Source organism: Acanthopagrus latus, chromosome 12 (genome assembly GCF_904848185.1).
Source record: "Acanthopagrus latus isolate v.2019 chromosome 12, fAcaLat1.1, whole genome shotgun sequence".
NCBI classification, from domain to species: domain Eukaryota; kingdom Metazoa; phylum Chordata; class Actinopteri; order Spariformes; family Sparidae; genus Acanthopagrus; species Acanthopagrus latus.
Genome location: NC_051050.1, coordinates 4,592,150 through 4,614,773, shown reverse-complemented (window position 1 = coordinate 4,614,773; position 22,624 = coordinate 4,592,150). Strand labels below are relative to the sequence as shown.

The following is a 22,624-nucleotide window of genomic DNA, read 5'->3' as shown; positions in this document are numbered from 1 at the left end:
GATTTTATCAGTAGATAAAACAGCTCAGTCATCCAGAGGACCCCTGTTTCTCATCATTCTCTCGTGCAGAGTAAAGTTGCAAATTTTGCAACACTTTGTGCGCACTTAGATTTGTGTGGGCTTCGGACCAAAGATGAAATATAGAATGCACTTCTGCCATTAAAAGAATTACCTGGAGCTGTCTGCTATAATTTTTTTCCCCTGTACTTCCTGTTTCACACATACACACGCACACACACACACACACACACACACACACACACACACAAACACACAACTAGCATGACCTGAGGCTGCCCTGTTACGCACTTACTAACTGATAAGGCTATTTGCCTGTTTGTGTGTGTGTGTGTGTGTGCGCGCGCGTGTGCGTGTGTGCGTGTGCATGTCAGGAGCTAGCTTGCTGTAGCTCAGCTCCACCCTCACATTACACAGAGGGGCAGAAAGAGAGAGACAGCGAGAAGCAGAAAGTAGAAGAGTAGGAAGAAGTAACAGCAGACAAAGGGAAACCTCTATCTACATCTGGACCTTAGTAGGTAACTCAGCAGTCAGTCAGTGAGCCAGTCAGACCACCATACAGCTAGTGAGGCAGCCAGTCGACTGATACCACATATTTAGCCAGGAATGTTTATAACTTGATTCTTTGGTTAGTTTGGGTAGTCAGTTGGTTTGTTGGTCTTAAAGTGTTTCAGTCTTAGTAAGTAAGCTGCTCAGGTCTTACATTTGAGTTGGTTGTCAGGTTCATCGTTTGGTGATTTCATCAGCCATCCATTAATACAGTCAGTCTTTGAGTAGGACTTTGAGTAAGTTCAGTAAGATGACCAGTCGGTCTGGCAGTGAGTTTGTTGGTTAGTAAGCGAGTCAGTCCGTTTGTTAGTTACATTTAGCAGCTCTTCAGTCGGTCAGTCCTTTGTTCAGGCTGGTGTTCAGTCAGCAAGTTAAGCGCCAAGGCAGCCGTTAAACTAGTCATCCATCCATCCCTGCAGCCAAGCAGCGAGTCAGCTGGTCGGTGTGGGGAGTGGCTTTTTCAGTTCGGCTGCCTCCAGCTGAATGGTAGTCCGTTTCCCAGTCATCCAGCCTCCCACCCAGTCACTCCGTCAGTCCGCCAGTCAGTCAGCCGGTGGGTGTAGATGCGGGGCTGCTGGTCAGCTGCTCTGGACGGCTCGTATCTCCCTCAGGATCTCACGCAGTTGAATCAGCTGAGGAGCCACTGAAAGGTAAGGCGCTCACACGCTCAGCAGGATGTTGGTTTGAGTAGATTGTCAAGATCATTTCAGAGCTGTTTGCTGACTTTCGCACACACATGTGACGTGCTGCAGGCTGAACTGGGAGAGATGGGGACAGTTGATAGATGTGGAGTGCAAACACACAGAGAAGATTGTTCGTTTTATTTTATTTTTTTGAAGGGAAATGAGATAGTTGAATCTCTTGCTGTGGAATGTGATCACACCCTTTCTCTACAAGTTGATAACTGTTGGTGTGGTGTTGCGCTCAGCTGCATCATCTTTGTGTTATCAGGGCTCGGAGCAGCCGAGCAGCGGGGATGTAAGCCGGTCATGAATTTTCTCTCATGCTCAGTCTCATGATAGTGGTGATGTTCTGAGGGAGGAGAGCAGGATCCTCATGGCTGTTGTTTTTATGCTCATGGCTGTTGTTTCATTAAGGAATTAATCCAGTCGAGTTTTCAGCAGTTTGACTTCTATATATGTCTGGCATTTGTAATGTTTTGAAATGTTAATCGTCTGAGATGAGGAGTGGTTTGACCACAAGAATCCATTAAGTTAAAAGTCACATCAGCAAACTAATTAATTTATAAGTAGGAAGAAAAACAGATATTTTGTCAGGCGTTGTTGGAATAAAAGAAAGAACAGCTTTAGTCTTTTGCAAACAAAAATGGTGACAGGACATGGGGTCCTCTTATCACAAAGCACATTATAAGAAAAACAAAAGAGGCTTATTTTGCTTAAAAAGTCCAGCACTTTTAGAAACAGAGGCCCTATAGTGAAAGAGAAAAAAGAAAAAAAGAACACATACTCAACACAAATGCATTTGAAACCTAAAGTTTCAGGAAACTTCAGCTGATGAAAATGATTTGGTTACTTTGACAGCAAATGATTGATAGGCATAAACTTGTGTGCTCTGTAAAAAGACTAACCAAGGGTACAGCAAAACTGGATTTATTACTGCAGTTGTGGAAACCCACATTTGAGATATGTCGTAGGCCTGCTCCAACCAGCATCTCAAAGAACTTGCAGGGTTGAGAGGAGTGGAGTCAACGGTGGATCTCTTGAAAATCGTGTGGAAAGTTGCCGTATTGCTCCGTGAGCCACAGTTACAGAGCTAGCTACCCTGTTAAGTGACAGTCATTAAGCTAGGTAGCTCAGGGAGCTACACTGACTTGCTAGTTCGAGCATGTTCCCAGCTGGATAGCATATCAGCAGTTAGCCCGACAAACCAGACATCTAACTAAAGTTCACGAACTAGCTTTGTGAATAGTCACTATAGGTATTTCCAAGTTTCTAGGAGCAGTTACTTCCTAGGAGTAATGCTGAACCGCTGAGGGATTTGCTATCCAATTTTACACCAAAAGGCATAGAAATGAAGTGATTTTAATTGGACAGCAACCACATATCTCAGGGAAAGAATGAAGGTATTCTGCTAAAGCGTATTGTCGTAGTGCCAAAGCCTGCCTCGAGTCACGTCTTTGCACTGGCTGACACGGCCCTTCATTTTGAGTCAATTCCACAAACACTGTCCTTTTTTCATCAATATGCACTAGAGCACCAAATGTGTATTAATCCACCACTGAAACTAGTCCCCATCAGATGAACGATTTACTGCTGTTTGAATGACATTCGCTGAAAACTACAATGCCCATCTGTTTTCAGAAGTGACCAAGTCTTTATTTAAAGGCCAGACTAAATGTTTGAGAGATGTTGTAAATGATTTCCATTTTCAGTTCTACCTGACGGGCTCGGGAGGGGGAGTACTGAGAGACTAAAGGATGGTCGGCTTCGATCTTTTCATTGGATTTGTTGACAATAAGAAAAATGCAGAATTACATCAGCCACATCCTTTGGGAAACTAATTTGATATATTCTTTATCGAGTCCTTTCACTCAACTTTTCGAAAGCTAATTTCGCCCGACGTATTATATAACACGTCCTTGCCTTTCAAACTCGTCGAGATTGCCTTGTCGAGCTGTGGTTAATGTATAAATTCAATACATTGAAAAGGTCAGGGTAGGTCAGATTTCTGTGATGTTAGGTGAATTTGATTATCACCCATGGCAACCGCTTTAATTTCACTGAAGCTGGGCAAATACTTGGTTAGGAGCCTCTCGTGTTGCGTAGAAGGAAAAACAAAACCTACTTCCTTTGTTTGAACGTCTTTATCTTTAAACTGGTTTGACTGCAGTTGGGGGGGGGGGGGTGTCACTAAGATTACGTCATCTAAACTCTGCAAGACGTTAAAAACTGTAATTAGCTGCAGGGTTCACTGGATGCGACTGAAAGCGTTGATGTGAAAATATTTCCGTGTGGTGGTAAATGTCTCGCCCTCCTGATTGCGTATCAGAAGCATTTCCTCTTTAATGATTTATAACGGAGGACATTCTGAGGCAAATATTTGACTTGGTGTGCATGCCATGGGTGAAAATACAGGGGGCCATTTTGAGAATGACAATAACATGAGCGTTTTTGTTTCTGGTATATGAAACCCCCTGTGGGAATGAGCCATGTAAGCATTATCTTGCCCAAACATTGAAGCACAAATAGAAAAAGAAACATGATTTTCGCGATGTCATGGCTTTAAAAATCCTAGGTTTGGTTCTCAGTAACTAGGCTACAAAATTATTTATCTACCGACCAAAAACATTAACCTCAGTAGTTTTCTGAAAATTACCACTTAGGAAAGACCAGATTCGGCTTATTCTTATCAAAAAATGTACTTTCGTAATGATTAAATGTTTTAGGTCGGAACTTTACACACACACACAGACACACACACTCACAAACGCACACACACACACACACACACACACACACACACACACACACACACACACGCAAGCACACAGACACACACACACCCTCCTCTCTGTGGCTGTGTTTAAGGAGTCAGGCATGTGACATGTTGGACTTGTAAAACGGCCTTCTGTATATTCAAAGAGGAGGACAGAGAGGTGTGTGTGTGTTTGCGCATGATAAAGGCATTCTGTAATTGCTTACTTTCATCGCCTTTGTACATAAAAGATGTATAGGAACATGCAACAGATGAGAAACGAAGGAAGCATCAAATGAGCTTCGAAATGTAGCAGGGGGCTGGACTAGGATGAGAATAAAAGGATATAATATTCAGAGCAGATTGCAGTCTGCGCTGTTTCCGGCTTAAATAAGTAAATTCAATTAATAAGATGTCATTCTCAGTATTGCGCCTGTGACCATGCCTGTTGGTGGTTCTGTTTGCCCGACATTGGGTTTCCACTGATGTTGTGGATGATGTGGTGTGTGAACCATTTCCTGTGGGTAGTAAGTACAGCGTAGTAAAAATGAGACCACGGAGCAGGACAGTCGGCGTCACTGATTGCTTGAATGTGTACAAGTCAACTCTACCGGAAGTGTCTGGTACCGGCCCCAGCACGGGGAAAGCGTGGAATTCTGTTTCCTAAACTGAGGCTAAATCCACACCAACCAGCGCCGCCTTCCTTGCATCTTCCTCACCAATATACGGTCTATGACAGACAGACTTGACTAACCCATTTCATGGACCCCTTACAGAAACAAATCTTACACAACTAAAGTTTCCTGGACAGGCCACTGGGGAAGCAATTAAGGGGGATCCTTCTGCTGTGCTCTGCAGAACTAGCACGTAACAAAGTATCCTAATAACTGACACGCTAGCGTCACCTTCAAGGCTTTAGAAGGATTAGAACGTTACACACCTGGGTCTGCATTAACGATGACACGTCATACCAATTGCTCAGAGAATGAGGATGAGCACCCTGTTACCATGGACAATGTCCAGTTTTAGTAACCGGATTCACTGGAAAGTTGTGGCCATAATTGATGCAAGGTATCATGGGGGCTAGGAGTAATGTGATTAGAGCGTGGCTAAACAATGATGTCCTCAACAATGTGGTAGAACTTGAGAGGCCCACAGTCTTCAGGGTTGGCAGAGCTATAGAAGCAACTTTTTGACTTTAACATTTTTTTCCTTCCACTATTGATTAGTTTGACACATTGTGATGTGAGTTATGATCCAATCATTGGAACTGTAATTCTGTCATTCCATTTTAACAGGAAAAAGTCTAAAAAATAATGATTTATGACAACTGTGTTCCCTTAAATCAGGAGAACATGATTTGCAGCCTGTTGAATCTCTGCAGCACTATATTTCTTCATTTATATTGAAAGTTGTGACACATTGTATCAAAAAATTGCAGCTGCTACAGTTTGGATAAAGCACTTTACCAAGTTGCTGCAATTTCACAAATACTTCAGTATAGTATTCAGCCCTACTAATAAATCCCTTTCAGAAACTATGATCTGACAATGCATCATCATCAAGTGGGAAACAGTTCATCTTAGTACCGTAGTTAGTAAAATTGTGATCGAGAAGATTTATTTGTTTTAGTCGGACTATGAAATGAATCAAATACAAAATATATATAAAAACAAACACATATATGCTTAGTTTTATGCATCTTTCACTCACTACTTTTCTTTCTCCCTCCCTCACGCATGCACACACACACACACACACACACACACACACACACACACACACACACACACACACACACACACACACACACACACACTCAGTTGTGCACTTCTGAAGCTACCAGGGTTGTAAGACTTGCCCTCAGGGCCAAATTGGTGCTTTGATGAACCAGTTACTTTGAGAGGTGTAAGAGAGGGGTCATCAGACAGTAATTGGGAGTGAAGAAAGTGACTGTTAAAGCAGAGTATTAGTTTTATCCTCATAAACCCTGACAGATTTCATGCTGAACACTCAGCTTTGCTTTAGTTTTTCGATCCACAGTCTTGGATTGGAGTAAATACGCTCTTTTTTTCTCTCAACTTTTTTTTTGACAGAATTAATCTGTATTTTACAGTTTTACAGAGGTTGTTACAGATTTAAAATAGAAACTGTCAACAAAATGAAGAATTATTGCTCCTCAGGACGAATTAGATTAGTTTCTCTGGACATGGAGTCGATGTGGGACCTCATGTGGAAAATTACGCTCCATCAAAACCAGCAGAATTTATTGCTTGGAATTATATAATGAGTTTCCATGTAACAACCCTCACGGAGCACCATGAGCTCTTGAATGTAAAAGACATAACTTAAACTTGACATTAGGACCTAATTTAGGTTTAGAAAAGGTCACACAAGGAAAGACTCAATTAGATTGAGAAGCAGCAAACCAGAATTGCACTGATTGTTATGTTGTGAACACTGAATGCTTTTTCTTTATATAAAGACCTCAGTTGATAACTTGTGTAACAAAACTAGACAAAGAACAGTTTTAACACATGACAACAAATAAAGAAAATTTAATGAAATGAGAAAGTGAAAGTCCCATAAATAGTGTAAGAATATATCCATTGTAATGAAAAACAAATTGCCAATTATTCTTGCTTTAAGAAGCAGGATATACCAGAGACCAGGGCGGGCCCTCCAGGCGCTCATGGTGCTGAGTGTTTCACTGTCCTGAGGCGACCACGATCTCAGTCAGCTGACTGATCACATGTCCTTCATCTCAATAAGCAATGAAACAAAGTGGATTCAAGGAAAAACAGAAGAGCTGAGGAGAATACAGGAGAGAAAAGTCTAATTAGAGTCAAACAGGGTAGAAATGCGCTGCGTAGAACAGAACTGAGAAGAGTGGAGATTGGCATAAAGGAGCTAAGCAAAGCAGAATAGATGTCAAATGTTTCTCACTGAAGACACTTTTATATTTTGTCACATGTGTCAAGTGTAACTAAAACTGTTCATGTGGACTGCGTTCTTTCAACCTGTGTCAGTTCAGGCCCCTTTCATTGTCCATAGTGGCTCACTATTGTAACTTAGTGGCACAGCCCGTTGTTATTAGTTACACCTCACTGTTTTAACATTAGTTAGCAAGTTAGCAGTAACACTTGTGATACCATCTGCTGTCTGCTGACAACCAATAGGTAATCAGTATTTTGAACCAATATATATTTGCAGTAAAATGAAAATTGTAATGTCAATATATAGGATAACCAGTGATGGAAAGTGACTATTAGAAAAGTGACTAAAAGACAATTCTGAAGTGCTTTTTTCTAAATTTCACTGCAGTGCATTTTAAAGGTAAATATAGCACTTATTACTCCACGACTTGTATTTGATCAAGTTAGTTTACTAGTTACTTTAGTGCATTCAGTGGTGATAAGATACTATTCATGAAGTGTAACCATTCAGATTGTGTTAAAGGCAGGACACTGAGTGAGACATTGTGGTCTGTAGTTACAACTGTGGTCTCACTCAAAGAGACATCTGCATCAGAGTAGAACATTTTAATCATACAATATGTAAGTTCTGCCGCTAAGGGATTCTCCATTAAACAACATAAAAGATGTAAACTAAAGGGTCTGGACTGAACATCTGGAGTCACTTCAGATTCTTCTCTGATCCGGGACCGTTTATTGATGGGAGGAGAGCTCAGAGGATACTTTTAAACTTTTGAGATTGAAAACATTCTTTATCCACCTGCTGCTGCAGCAATCTGCAGAGCTGACCACTGATTTCAGCTGTTTATGTCTTGTAACATTGTCTGAAATGCATTTTTCTTGATGAACAACATTACAGAGAGGAGAGGGGAAAGAAGAAAGACAGCTGGAGTCTCTGGTGATTAGGCTACTGCAAATGTTCTTGCCGTAAAACTATAAAATGGTCAATATCGGTTCTTGCAATTGGTCTCTCTCTCTCTCTCTCTCTCTCTCTCTCTCTCTCTCTCTCTCTCTCTCTCTCTCTCCATGTATGGTAATTGTTCATGATATAGCACCCATAGTGCACCCTTATGTTTGCTGAAGACTAATAGAATCAATTGAGGGAAGAAGCCCTCCACCTCAACCTCTGCATTCCAGCTATCCCACACTTGTCTGGTTGTTTTTCAGCAATGTGTTGTGTACAGCTTTAAAATGTAAGTGGGTTAAACTAAAAAACATTTATTGGAATCATGAGACCTTCAGGCCGCAGCACAATGCTCAGTGGTGTCTCACCACGCCAGCAGTGTGTTAGTGTTAGCTGGTCTGTTCTGACTTTTTGATCGGACTTCATGAGGCTGGATTCAGAAGAATTTAGGACCTCCATTTTAAAGGGTTTTGATATTCATTGGGACAGGAAGAGCTTTGCATTTGGAATTTGGAAACCATCACGTCCTGTAGTGTAAGTACCAGACTGTGAAGATGGTTTGCTGAACTGGAATATGTTGTAAGATGGGTCACTTCTGTGTTAAAGCAACACAGGCGGATAACACAGAACATATTGGTTTGGATGGAAATGTCACAGGTTTTTACTGCAGTACTATAAACACAATCTGTTCAGTCACTGGACAGTGTGTGTGGCTGTTTAGAGATGAGATTTTTAAAAATAAATCACAAGCACTTTAACACTTTTTATTTGGCATTCAGCTCAAACCACTGCTGTGCCTATGTGCCGTTGGTTGCTAGCCTGGCTGCAGTCTTGGACTGATGATGGTGCTAGATGAAAGGTCAGGGGGTCTTTAAATCATTAGGATTGATTCTCTGGTGATCAAGAAAAGTCACAAGAAACCAAGTCAGTCTGGACAGTTTGGGATAGGATGCTTTGGACTTAAGTGTTGGGTGGATGAAAAGACAGACCAATCATCTGACACTACCACTGTCCACATTGAACCATCTTGGAAGTCGTCCACGGAAGACCCTGTCAAAACATACTTGGCAGGTGACTGGACGAACTATTTGTCTATCACCATCTTTCACAGGCCAGCTTTAACCAATCTGATCAACAGTAGAAGAACGTACCACAGCTCTTCTTTAAATGAAATCTACTCCTCAGTTCTGATATAACTGATGCCATAGCAGCATCTACACTAACCTCTTTAGGAGCCGCCATTGCTGTCTTTGAAGGAACAGTGGCTTCTCTCTGTGGTTGTCATATCTAAATCACTCCCATAACTGCCAGTGGTTCCTCAGGAAGGATGCATATTGCTCTGAACCGCTGTGGTTTTCGCCACAAGTGCACAGCTTGAAGCCTTGCAAGATGGATTTGAGGGATCATTTGATCACGTCATTAGGATTAATCTCCTGGAGACCAAAAATCAATCAGGATGGCAGTTTGCCTTGGACCCAGGTGTTGGTTGGGTTGAAAGACAGGCAAGTCATTTAACACTCATCACCTGATGGCTGATTAGTGTGTGCGTTGATAAATGATTCAAACATAACCTGCTAATATAACCTTTTTTTTAATATCCAAAAGAACTTAAGAACTTTTGATTCAAGCTACCAATCCTGCCACCATTTGTGCTTTCTCTGGAGCTGCAGCACTGGCCTGTTCCTTTGCCTTGATCTCCTCATCCCTCCTCCTCTGCCACCCAGTATTCCTATATCCATGCTGACCTTTCAGATCCAGCTGTGTGTGCTGTCTGTAAAGATGTTAGCCCAGCTCATGCTGTGGGATTAGGGAAGGATAGAGGAAGCCCTGGTGGGTAGACGGATAAATAAATAAATCCACCTGAGTCGAGAGTGTCGTAGTTTGTCAGATCCGGTTCCAGAAGACGGGTCGACTTTTGATTGTGGGCAGACTTAAAACCGGTGTAACACACTGGACAGAATGCAGTGTGGTGTGGATAAAGCTTAACTGTCATGTAGCTATAAGAATAGAAGGAGGTAATGGTAGTAATTGCAATTGCTGTGGAGAGCAGCTGTACACTGCAGGCCAACCAGCTGCTGCGTAGATTCACTCCATTGATCGCTCTGCGTTGTCGTCTCAGATGTGCATCACTGGTTTTGCTAAGTGGGTCTGAAATGCTAAAAGGTTTTGGCCAATCTGAGGGGTAAACCCGGAGGACGTCTGGACAAATTGGATAATCAAGGGTCAATCTTCATCCATGTTAGCGGTTATTGATCGTTGTCTCTGGAGAATAGATTGGTTTAACAACAAAGGCCCTCAGCAGAGTCCGCAGAACAGACGGAAAACAAATCAGACGTCTGATCTGTTTAAGATGAATCAGAGGCCACAGCAGCTAAACAAATTTCTGTGACAATCATCTGCTGACCTTTACATATAACAGATTATTGGGAAACGACTGTTTGAGAGGATCTTACAGAAATAAACGTGGATAATGCTCTAATGTGATTGAAGGTAATATATCCTTGTGCGCAAGTCGAGCACTGCTCCAGATTCAAGATTAAGTAAGTTGTCATTATGCACCAAGTCGTATGATGACATCTCTGTTGTAGTTCTCTAAACAACACACACACACACACACACACACACACACACACACACACACACACACACACACACCAAACAACATGCAAAGACAAATATGTATTCATGGTGGAGTATTGAGGATGGGGTCAGGAGTGTCACTGCTTGAGGAAGAAGCTGCTCTGTAGTCTGGTGGTATGGATACTACTGTATCTTTAGCCAGACAGCAGCAGGGTGAACAGTCTGTTGCTTGGGTTGGTGTCACCTTCGGTATCCTTTAGGCTCTGTGCCTTTATCTCGCTTCCCCGAAATTATTGATGCACAGTAGATGGGTGAAATTTGCAAGTTGTTTCATTCTTTGTTTAGTTTCTTATTTATGCCACTTTTCCCCCCAATGTTATACTTTTTTTTTTTTATCCAGGCAAGATTTTTGTTCAGATGCTTGTCATGTGTCACCCTGGTAACCAAGAAATGAAGCGGAAGCTCGTTTTGGCATTAACTGTCTGTCCTGAGCTTTATCCGACAGAAACTATCCTAAAAGAGACTGGAAAGCAGATTGTCCATTGTCCTGGTGAGTGTTATTTATCACCTAGTTGTAAGCTTGTTGTCAGCTGTGCACTCAGCCCTCTGTTACCATAGCATTAGCTAATGTCAGTCAAAGCCAGTGTGCAGTGTGTTTTTCTCTCACCACACAAGCACGTCAAAGCTGCACTCTCCAAGTGCACTGCCAGTGCTTTTCTACTAATGTTACGTGGACACTGTCCTCTGGAAACTTCAAGATTTTTATTATTTTAAACCTCATTTTTCTCAGCAACGGACATTCATTGTATTTGCAGACAGCAAACATTTCCTTTTCCAGTATTTCTTAGTGTGAGCAGTAGAATCCACCACTCCAGCACGGGCTTCAGATTGCACAAGGAACTCATAGGAAATTGATTAATGCATGTACTTATTACTGTTTTCTCATGTTGTCTCATTGATGGAAGCCTTCCCCTCTCATGATTTGCTCTCCATGTCGGAGCTGCTTCCCACTGCTGCTGCTTCACATGAAACTTTTTCACACAGGCAACAGGCAGACCTCGGAGTGGGCGTGAAGCAGCCGCAGAAGAAGGCAGTGGGCGCCTTTCATTATGCTAAATTATGCTCCCTTCCGTCCTCTCTCCTCCTGTGACCTGGAAATCTACCCCCTCCGCCGTCGTGGAGGGGATCTAATCCTTTAAATGCACCACCAGGAGCTTAGTGTGAGGAAGCGCAGGTGTCTCTGTACTTTCACTCATGTCTCTTTCTTTCTTCCTTCCTTCCTTCCTTCCTCGAAGTGAGGAGATACGTCATATTGCAAGGATAATTTTCCAGAGCTTTCCTTTGAGCTCATCTTGTACCGACAACAAGACGACCGCTCGTGTAAACTATACAATACTGTGTGTTTTACAAGAACATCAAATTGAACTTGTTCAGAACTTAAAATTCTTAGGTTTACATAGTTATGTCACAGCTACAGTCACAGGTTTAAGAAACTTTTTCAAATGAAAACTCTCTAAATGTAAAAAAAAAACTCCATTAGGATTGAAGTTGCATTCAGATTCCCACTATTAATCATTATGCCTCATATAATCCTTCGAAATAGTTTGTTGTGTTATAACACTTGAAGACATGATGCATAGCCCTTGTGATTTGAGTGCTGAACTATTTTACTACTCTTACAATCGCAGTGAGAATTTTCATTGGGAAGAGACGGATGAATCCTGTAGCTGCTGATCAATAATTAACAAAGCAAAGGCCAAGCTGCTCTCACTTCCCTGCTGCTTTCAGTAGTGGAATGGAAGTCTTCCATCCATCCTGAGCAGTTCCTCTGTCCAAATTAATGCTTTTTAGATTCAAGAACTCAGCTAAGAGACAGATGACTGATTATGTGAAAACCCTTTTTTCATTTTGATGGAGTCACAACATGTTTGTCTCCTGTCATTTAAGATATGAAAGCTAACATGTCGTGCAGCTTTAAACTCTACAGAACTATTTTCTGTTGTTGTTGTTGTTGTTGTTGCTTAGAGCCATCTGGTCCTAACAGAATTAATCAAATTTGGAAATCTTACTTAGATTTGGGTAGAAATGTATTAAACTGCCATGAATTATTTATTGATTTAATTAAAGGATCAAAGTTGCATTATGTATAAAGATCTAATGAACCCCAAAGATACAACACCCTCTTCTTTCATCATATAAGAGCCTTCATTTTTTGATAATGGGGAACAAGGGCTAGCAGGGTGTAGACTGTTGTTTCTCTTTTTCTTTCTCCCCCTAGAATAATAGTTTCAAAGAATGAACAGTCATTATTCCTCCTTTGTCCTTCCTCCGTTCTTTTTTCCAGCCTGAATTATTAAGAGGTGAGAACCTCTCATCAAGCCAAACTATTTTTAATTCATAATAATTATAATAGTAGCTTATTCATTAAGTACGTTTTTATGCAAGAGTCACTGTCAGCTGACTGACAGGACAAGCAGTACTAACATGGATTAAAAAAAGTGGTATAATAAAGATGTCAGCTCACAATGAAAGAAATAAAACACATAAATACAGATACTGGCAAAGTCAGAAAAATAAGATGAGATCTAAAAGGCCAGTGTTAGATGACCTGATGCTATATGGTGACTGTCCAGTTGCGAAGATGGTCCTTGCATCAACATCAGTCATCGTGTTCCAGTAGTGTTCCTGCACTAACACGGCGATATCAGTCCATAAGGACAGTCTGACAGAGATGAAGAAGTTTGATGAAATACGCCAGTGCTCAGTACAAGGCCTAGCATTGCAATTCACAAGACAAACCTTTTCTGTACTACTATATTGAGTTCTAAAAGGCAGCCATTGTAAAGAAGCCAACATTTGTGTGATATGTGAAACAGTTTGTTCTGGTCAGTGCTATTACTCACGATGAGCAAACTGACCTTCATCTGTAAAATCCTGGGAGCACCCCTTTGGAAATGAGTAATCAAGTACCACAGTGCAAAGATGTGAAAGCATGCAAAGCTCCTCTCCGTGTCACTGAATGAAGTAAATTAATCAATTTTGGAGATATTCAGCGTGACTTTTGAACCAAGCCTCAGTCAGAGATAATACGTAGGTGGGGTTTATGTTCGGAGCGAGGTGGCCAAGAAATGGCTGTATTGATTTTGAGAGGTATTTAGGACCAATCCTCAGGACCTCTGCCATGTCAAACTTAAATTACAAACGTTAGTGGACATTCCGTCTTTACCAATGTCTGAGCAGCTATGCATTGGAGCCAGCGTGCTGAGGTCTGTACGCTCGGATTCTCATCTCATAACGGAGTCGTATTTGTGCATCGTTGCTACCAACATGCTGCATGACTCCACACAATATGCACTTCTTCCTTCTCACTTCAGACTAAATGCACGGCGTGTAATAAATCTGTGTGTGTTTAGAGCAGCGCAGCAATGAGCGGTGGAAATTACACTCAGGGTCTGACAGGAGGATTTATGCTTCTCTATGGGGGTGTAGATTTCTCTAGTGTGAAATGATTTATGCAATCATTCAGTGCAGGATTTAACCTGTTGATTGTAAAAGCGCAGTACAATACAAAGCACACAATGTGGCTGCGTTCTACATTATCGGGCCATGTTGTGCATCCATTATGTTCCTGAAGCGCTGTAATGGAGAGTGACAAAACGGTTTACAAGCTCAAAGAAAATGCAATGATGTTTCTATATGAGAGCAGACTAAGGAGCCTTTCATAAACGGTGTCTCAACCCAACTAGTTTTGCTCGGCTGTGTTGGATCTGGAGAACGATTTGGCTGCGACCAGGTTACCATTGAGGAAACACGCCATTTTTCACAGTGAGTAGGTTGAAGTTGTTGTTTTTTTTTCAAGTGTTCAGACTAAAATATACCCATCAGCCTCAGCTCTTTGTGTTAAGTGCTAGGAAGCAAACACTGGCATGCAAAATGGTATGTTGTGGTTCATTGCTTTTCAAAGTGACCCATTACTGTTACAGGCAACTGTTAAAAAAAAAGATTAATATTGATCTGAATTTGACATGACTCAGTGGTTGAAATGGAACTTTCCCCAAACACACTAACAGCAACCTTCTTTATGGGAGGAAGGGTCTCGGTGATGGTGATGGTGATGGTGATGGTAGACCTACTCTTTAAGGTTTGGTCTAAAAACCAAAACTAATTTGGTAAGGTCAGAGAAAAATGGTCATTATAGTCCAACAAAACAAATGTTGACTATTGGTTGACCTGAAGAGCAGCTTCGAGTTTCAAAGCCAGATATGTTATAGCATTTTATCATATGACTAATGTCATTGTTTTCTCAAGAGGACATTTTCAAGATGGCTATAGCGACTCAGTCTTCATGCCTGTACTTGCTTTAGAAAACATGTGAGAGCTGAGATGAGCAGTTTTACCAGAACAGGAAGTTTAATTTGACGTGTCACTGTTCTGAATCTTCGAGGACAGTGAGTGACATCATGATGTAGATGTAGATATGGAGGAACATCCTGTTTCACATAGTTTTAGTTTAATTCCTGCTATCGGTAATATAATAAATGTGCTTATTCTTTATCTAAAAGTTGCAAAACCAGTGTCCAAGAGTACAAATCCTCAATTACTCGTGGTGCCTTTAAGATCTTACTTAAGTGGTAGTTTGAATCACAATAGTAATGTTTCATGTTTTATGAACGATAAAGAAGAGAAATGAATGACAGAGGTCTGCTTCTTATTAGTTAATGAAGCCACAGACTGTGACAGGCTCACTGAAGGCAGTGACATGTTTTTATCTCACAGATGCGAAGGGTAGCAGAGGGGGGAGCACAACTTCCTGATTGACATTCTGATAGTGACACTGACGATGTGTCCTTGTGCAACTCTCAAGCTGTCTCCTCTCTCTGTGAAACAGGACCGGATTGTTACAGACTCCGTCCTCTCCTCTGTCCTCTCGTTTTATTTGTTTCCCCCTCTCTCCTATTGTGGTTGATGGCTCATACATTTTTAATGTCTCTATGTGTTTTATGGTTTTGTTCTTGCTTGTTATTGAGATACAAGGTTTAGTAGACAACAGGGAAAACCTTTCCTCCACAACACGGTGAGATGGTTTATTAGGTATGCACTCAGTTGCCATTTTATTAAGTACACCTAGCCAGATACGTATAATGCAGTCTAGTGGAACAGCAATGGAATATATCCTAAACATCTGTATCAATGAGAGAGCTGAATAAAAAAAACACACACAAACTGCAGCTGCCAAAATAATCATAAATAATGAATATATATTATCATGTAATGAAGAAAGGATTCATTGCTGGGCTGTTGTATTAGACTGCATTAGTTTTGGCTAGGTGTACCTAATACATGAGCAACTCAAATCAGTAGATGTTCCTGTTCACACAAATATTCCTCTAAGAGCATATGGACTGCTGGATGTATTTGTGGTACATTGACACAAGCGGTTGCAAAAAAGTGAACATTTGTCACTAGATCTGTTCTAGTATTGGCTAGTGTTAGCTAGCTGGAAAGAACTGAAAACAACATTCTGGCAATCAAATTCACCAACACATCCTCATAACTAAACGACTGAATAGATTGACTGCCATGTGATGCGGTTTGGCTTAAGAGAACTATGCTACTACTTACGTAACTTCACTACAGTACGTCACCTACTTGACATGAACCATGGTCGCCATTGAGAATCTTTGGGATGTGCTGGAGAAGACTTGACACTGTGGCCCGACTCTCCCATCATCAGTACAAGATCTTGGCAAACATGTTGTGACTTTGCATAAATGTTAATGCTGTTATCAAAGATAATGGCAGTCAGATGAAGTATTAGTTTGTAACTTTTTTTTTTTTAGCTGGGCAGTATATATAACAATTAGCACCGGATCTACTACTATTCTCATTTTTTTTGCTGCAGGTTTGATACTAGATGAATATATCACTGATTTTAGTGAACTGATCACTATGATTCTGGAGTGCGTGCAGTATGATGGGTGCAAATGATCACTTAGGGACTTCATATATGGGGGAATTGGTGAATGGTCTTGACGTGGGCAGTGTTGATTGAATATTTTTTCTGTCAATAATTATGAAATTAGTGATATATAAACCCTGTTTAATTTATTTGTAAATCAATTCAGAGTCAAACTTTTTTTTTAATCATTTAAAAACATTTTTTCCATATCCAACACTACCAAGAAAATGCATGCACCTTTAAAAATAAATCCCTGCTTTATTGTATTTTGTCCTGTTCTGTTTGTTGTCATGGTGACTGTGAGATGTGCTGTTCTCTGTTGTCAGCTGACTGAGCTGCCGTTAACTGCTTTGGCCTCAGGGAATCATGACCGACTGACCCATTACATACATTCCTGGATTTTACACCAATGACGACAGATCAATGAGCTCCTCTCCCTTATCTCACCCCCAGCCTCGTACGCCCAGAGGGCTTCATCAGTGCCGGGACTGATGGATGGCAGACGTGTGAGAGCGAGAGAAGAGAGGAAAAATAACAACTATCAGTTTTCTGTCATGTGGTACCAAAGTGTCCCCATAAATAAAAGAAACATGACTGAGTTATAAAGACTCTTTTATATTATTAAAAGACTGTTGTGTTACTGAGCATTACTCTGGACCATTTCTAAAGCCAGTCCTGCACTTTTAGATGTGTTTTTCTTACACAGAAAGCCACAGGTTTCACATGTTATTAGTGTAGCATAAACATAGAGAAGATATTTGCTGTAGTTTCCAAAGTTGTGTTATCGTCGTGTGGCAATGCATTTAAAGGAATTATTGATATGAATGGTTCTCCTTGTGTTACTGTGCAGTTATAACATTTCAATAAGACGCAAAGCGGACAAACTTTGTTCGCTAGCATGTGTTATTTTTCAGCAAGTCAGCCCCGTTTTTTAAATCTGTTGATTGGTTTTAGCTTCCATTCCCACCTGAACTGTGGGATGGCTTTGCTGTCTCTATATCTTCTCTACTAGCAAAATGAAAAATGAAAATGTCTGACAGTGGTGCCAGAGAGAAGCCTTTGTTATTGATTTAATCAAAGAGTTTGTTCTCTGTGCAGACATTTCATTGCTGGCATGTTAGCATGCTAACGTGATGTAGATTTCAACAACTACGTCTACTTAACAATAATTATTAGTGAACTTGCTGATACTACATTTGCAACTCTTACCATGCTCAGTGTGTTAGTGTAACTTAGTGTAGTGCTTCTGACTAGGATGCCAGCACCACAGCTCTTATTTCTTATTCAACATTTTTTTTAAATCGGAAGGAGCATCTGTGCTATCACCTCCTGTTACATGTTGAACAAACAGTTTTGTAGCATACAAAAAAATATCTACAACTCCCATTAAGATTTACCAGGGCACCAGCATCATTGAAACTTGGGTTCAGCCATGAAAATGCTTTATTTTGATCTCATCCTCTAAACTTTTAAGCTGTCTCAGTCCTCTCTCTTGATGTTATCGCTGTCTTTCTGTAGTCAATTACTCAACTTGTCCTAAGGCAAACCTGCCGAAGTTGAACTTGTGATGGCTCACAGGAAATGGTGTTTGTTAAAGGCCACTGAATACTTTATTTATCAGTTTTCAAAACATGAATGTGGGGAAAAAAAAACAAAGTAAAAATTGAAAGAAAGAAAAAAGAAAATGAATGTGATGTCCCACAGCTGCACTTTCTATGTAAGATGACAGGAAAAAGCTGTAGTTTACAGACACCTAATTACGATATGATGAGCAGTGAGTGCTCCTTAAATATGCTGTCATCTTTGCTTCAGGCTGGCTTCACTCCGATTCTCACAGCCAGGTACAGAGAAGGAGGATATTGTGAGGAGATTACAGCTCTTGGTTTAATCACTGTCCTCGCTGTAATAAAGCACAGTGTTACACTGTACGTGCCTCCCCACAGCTCAGTGAATTAGAGTCTTATGATCCCCTCTCTAAATATTCCACTTTTAGCCAGGAGGCAAACAGACCCCAGACTACAACTCATTCGAATCAAGAATTTCCCATGAAAACTGCATTCCTTTCCATTAGAGTTACAGTAACTAGTCCTCAGGAGTACTGGGGTTACCAAAATAAGAGCACGCTGCTGTTAATTTGCCTTCTCTGATCTTGCTGAAAGATCTTTTGTCAATGTTCAGCATCTTTGACTTATGTAATTGCTGTTTGTGCCTTGGTGGTGTGATAAACTGTGGTGTGTTGCTCTGTCAACAACTCAATGCCACATTTTCATGAAGTAACGGGTGTCAAAATCTTTTATTTATTCATTTATTTATTTATTAGCAACAGTCTGACAAAAGAAAGTGCAAGCCATTTGGCACTCAAATAATAACTTTTTCAACATGCTTCCCTTATTTTTCTGCAGTTCACTATATATTCACATGTTCTTTCACTGTCCGTGATGTTCAGCTATGTAAATGCTCCCACGCACATTTTCCCAGAAAGTCATGCTCTGGTCAGGACGACCCTCTGACCACGGTCCAATAACTCAACAGTGGGTAGCATAACAACACTGAAGTCTGGTGAGAAGCTGTGTTACCCACAACTTTGATACTTTGGTGTGTTAAATAGTGGATGTTGGAGCGCTGTAGGGTGCGAGCTATTTTTTGTTTCATGTTTTGACATTTTCGACTCAACACTTGTTTTTTGGATTGGATGCTCGTGTACCCTCCCCTCTTCTTTCCTATTTAGTCTTTCCTTTTGGTTTATTCATATCATGTGCTATTATTAGCACGCACACATAGAATGCCTGTGGAAACTTCAGCCAAAAGATTCTCCCTGTGTGTCTAAACGTTAATGGATGTCCCTCTGTGATTTTCCACAGGTTTATTGCGGTCATCACTATGACTGATGGGGATTATGACTACCTTATAAAGCTCCTTGCCCTGGGGGACTCCGGCGTGGGGAAGACCACCTTCCTGTACCGATACACAGACAACAAGTTCAACCCCAAGTTCATCACCACAGTCGGCATCGACTTCAGGGAAAAGAGAGTGGTGAGTTCTGATTCCGTCACAAAAAAAAACGAGTGTGCATGTTTCTACTAGGTCTGATTCTCATCCATCCAAAGCTGCATCTCAGCTAGACGTCAGTTTTTTTTTTCTGACACGCCAACTTCCACACGCTCACCCCACGCGGAGGTGATGCAGGCTTGGTAACCATAGTTACAGTGTCAGTTGCCCAGGCATTTTCTTTGGTCTGTACTTATCAAAGAGTAAACGGTGGGTCAGGTCAGGTCTGGGCGTTCTGCTGCTTTTCTCCCACAGCACCTGCTGAGCTGAGTCACAGTCATTATTTTAACTTGTACAGGGAGATCCAACCTGGGTCACATCCAGCAATAAACCACGATATCTGATCTCTGAATAGATGGCCGAGATCATCTAGTGAGTTTTCTAACATCACGATTGCTGTAATGTTTATAAATGGACAACCAAATTAAATTATTACATATGAGCACCTGCCAATATGTTGATATTATGTTGTGGTATGAATCTGTATATTGTATTTTAGTTTGGATATCATTTTATCATGATGGGTCATAAGTGTCTTTTGCCTGGTTTTAAGCCGCGTTACAGTAAAAGCGATGTCATTCTTGAACTCACCAGACTGTTCTACTTGTTCTCGCCTTTACCCACTTAGTCTAAAAATCTTGTCATTGTAATAATCAATATTTTAATATAATTAACAGTTGTCATTCTGCAGTATTGGCGCAATATTAAAATTGAGTTATTTGATGAAAAAATATCATGATATCTGACTTTGTCACTACTGTCAGTCCTTGAATTTATGAAGGGGTTTTGAGGAACTTTAAACATATTGAGCTACATATTGTTTTTCACAATTAAGCCTGAAAAAATTCCAGTATGTTATTTTAAGATCATAAACATTTCATCTTTGCTTTTCTGGCTGACTGGCACCAAAAACCTATAGTTCTTTCCCTCCACCAGTGGTGCTTTCATTGACAATTTTAGGTTGGAGCAATCGATTCTCAACTGTTTTGGCCTGGTCTACCGAGAAAGTGGAAGCGTCCAATATTTCACGGGAAAAAGAGCAAAGATTTAAGAGAATCGGTCCAAAAAGATAATATTGTGAGAAATATGTATATTCTTAAATTATCTTTCTCAATAATTTTGCAACCCATCATATATTTTATTCGGCAACCCCCTGGCATCGGGTGAGAAAATGTGATGAAATTGCTGTTTGTTTGTTTTTTCCGGAACAGCATCGTGCATTGACGTTGAACTGTCGAAGTGGGATCTTGGCAAGAGCAGTACTAGCGGTGTGGAAAGTTCTTGGGGGAGAATTTGTTGGGAGATTGTAACCCATGTTGATCGTTGATTTCTGGCCTCAGCTGGGCAACAAACTATAAAGTTACATCACAGCGTTGCTCTCTTGCATTGACTTGTGGGTGATCACTAGGCTAATGTTGCTTTATATTGCTCAGGGCAGCACAGATCAGCAGTGAGTAATAAAAAACACACTGAGTAGTTTGAAAGCACACAACAACGCATGTTGGAAATAATGAACTCGGTGGAAAGCTCGAACTGGACGAGTGTAAATCTGACCGCTAAATCGTGATTGAATGGAGTCATGAGACCAGTCAAGATTCACAACTCTAATGCCGCATGAAATCAGACATTTTCATTGATATGCCTCATTTTCACAGATATTAAGCAAATGATATATGGCATTTTAATTTCAATCAGGGGAGACTTCTATTGTTTGAGTAAAGGTTAAGATTTATTGCCGTGTGAATGACAGAGAATGCGAAAGTATAAAATATATGAGAATAAGAAAGTATAAAGTATATAAACTCCATCTTGATGAAATAAACTGTGGTGTGTAGAGTTGAAACCTTCTGATGGAGTTCACACAGTGGTAGTGGTGATGATGGCGGTCACGTGAATGCCTGGAAGGTCTAGCTGACAGCAGCAGAGAAGAGAGCGCTTTCCCACTTGGACCGCCGAGACGTGATTGGCTGATGGTGTTTGCGGCAGAACATGGTTGGTTAAATGGTGGGTGAGAAAATGAAACAAACGTGGCAAACGTCCATGGCCAGGTGAATAGAGGGACCTTGTGAACAAAATGACAGATTTGTCTTGGTACGAACGATGTTGGAATCATATGAGAACACAAGTCAACAAAATACTTTGTAAAGCTCCAGTCGTTTTTAGTCATTTTGTTAGAGAAGCTTACGTGTTATGTATTTGAGAGAATTTGATGGATATTTTTATTTTTTCCTTTTTTAAGGATTGATTGTGGGTGCCACCTTAAACTGTCAGCAAGTCTCGCTGAAAAACATTTACACCCACTGCTGGAATCTCATTAGGATATATGGATCCAGACATCAGAGCGCTAGATGCGATTATCTGAATCGGTGTTATCTGACTGAGGCTTCGTTTGGTCACCTAGGTGCTATTCTGCCTTCCCACGTCTGATACACTGTACCGACAAAACTGCCTTAATCCCTCTGCTCCGGATGACTCATAGGATTGATTATTGTTCCTCGCCTCCTCTGTGTGTGTTTGTGTGTGTGTGTTTGTCAAGATCACACCCTATTTCCACGAGTCAAGAGTCAAACAGGAGCCGACACATGTGTGATCACAGCTGCAGCTTGGTGATGTCAGAGGCTCGTCCTCAGGGTCTGTACGCAGCCTGAAGCTGAAGCCTTGATGTGGACAGTTGGTTCACTGTCCGAGCCACCGAACCACGATTTGCAGGGAGGGGTCACGTGACTTCCAATCAGGTTCATTTATCGGAGCTAAACATAGCGATCTTACAGTATTTTTTAAAACGCCATTGATTTTGATTTAAGCTGCCGGTGGGCTCAGCTCTCTCATTTAATTTTTCATTTCAGTCTGGTGACGCAGCCGGGGAGCCAATTCAGGCAAACTACTGTATGACACACAGTGCAGTCCATCATCAAGTCGAACATCATCTTGCACAGCAGCGTATGTCTTCTGGGTGCAGCTAGTGCCGAGCAAACCACAGTGGGCCAAAAAAGAAATAAATGGAAGTGACTCACCAGGACAGTGTTTTGGCATCTAATTTGCTTTTAAACACCGTAATCTGTTACTCATAGCCCGTCCCAGGCCTGACATCCTTCCCCGCTCAGCGCTTCTAAGCTCCTGTGCTGGCAGTGTAAACAACACTAACACTTCCCTCGT

General features: G+C 41.1%; 1 protein-coding gene across 4 annotated transcripts in view; it reads left to right on the top strand.

Moving 5' to 3' along the window:
• Positions 1-22,624, top strand: part of LOC119030029 (ras-related protein Rab-27B-like) — a 62,157-nt gene that overhangs the window by 28,402 nt on the left and 11,131 nt on the right. For 3 of the 4 annotated variants that reach the window (XM_037117337.1, XM_037117336.1, XM_037117335.1), the window contains one exon: positions 19,282-19,453. In XM_037117337.1, coding sequence (XP_036973232.1) covers positions 19,301-19,453 — 153 coding nt within the window. In that variant the 5' untranslated portion in view covers positions 19,282-19,300. Of the gene's footprint in view, positions 1-551; positions 1,218-19,281; positions 19,454-22,624 lie in introns of those variants that run through there. The other variant, XM_037117338.1, reaches the window with a different exon arrangement.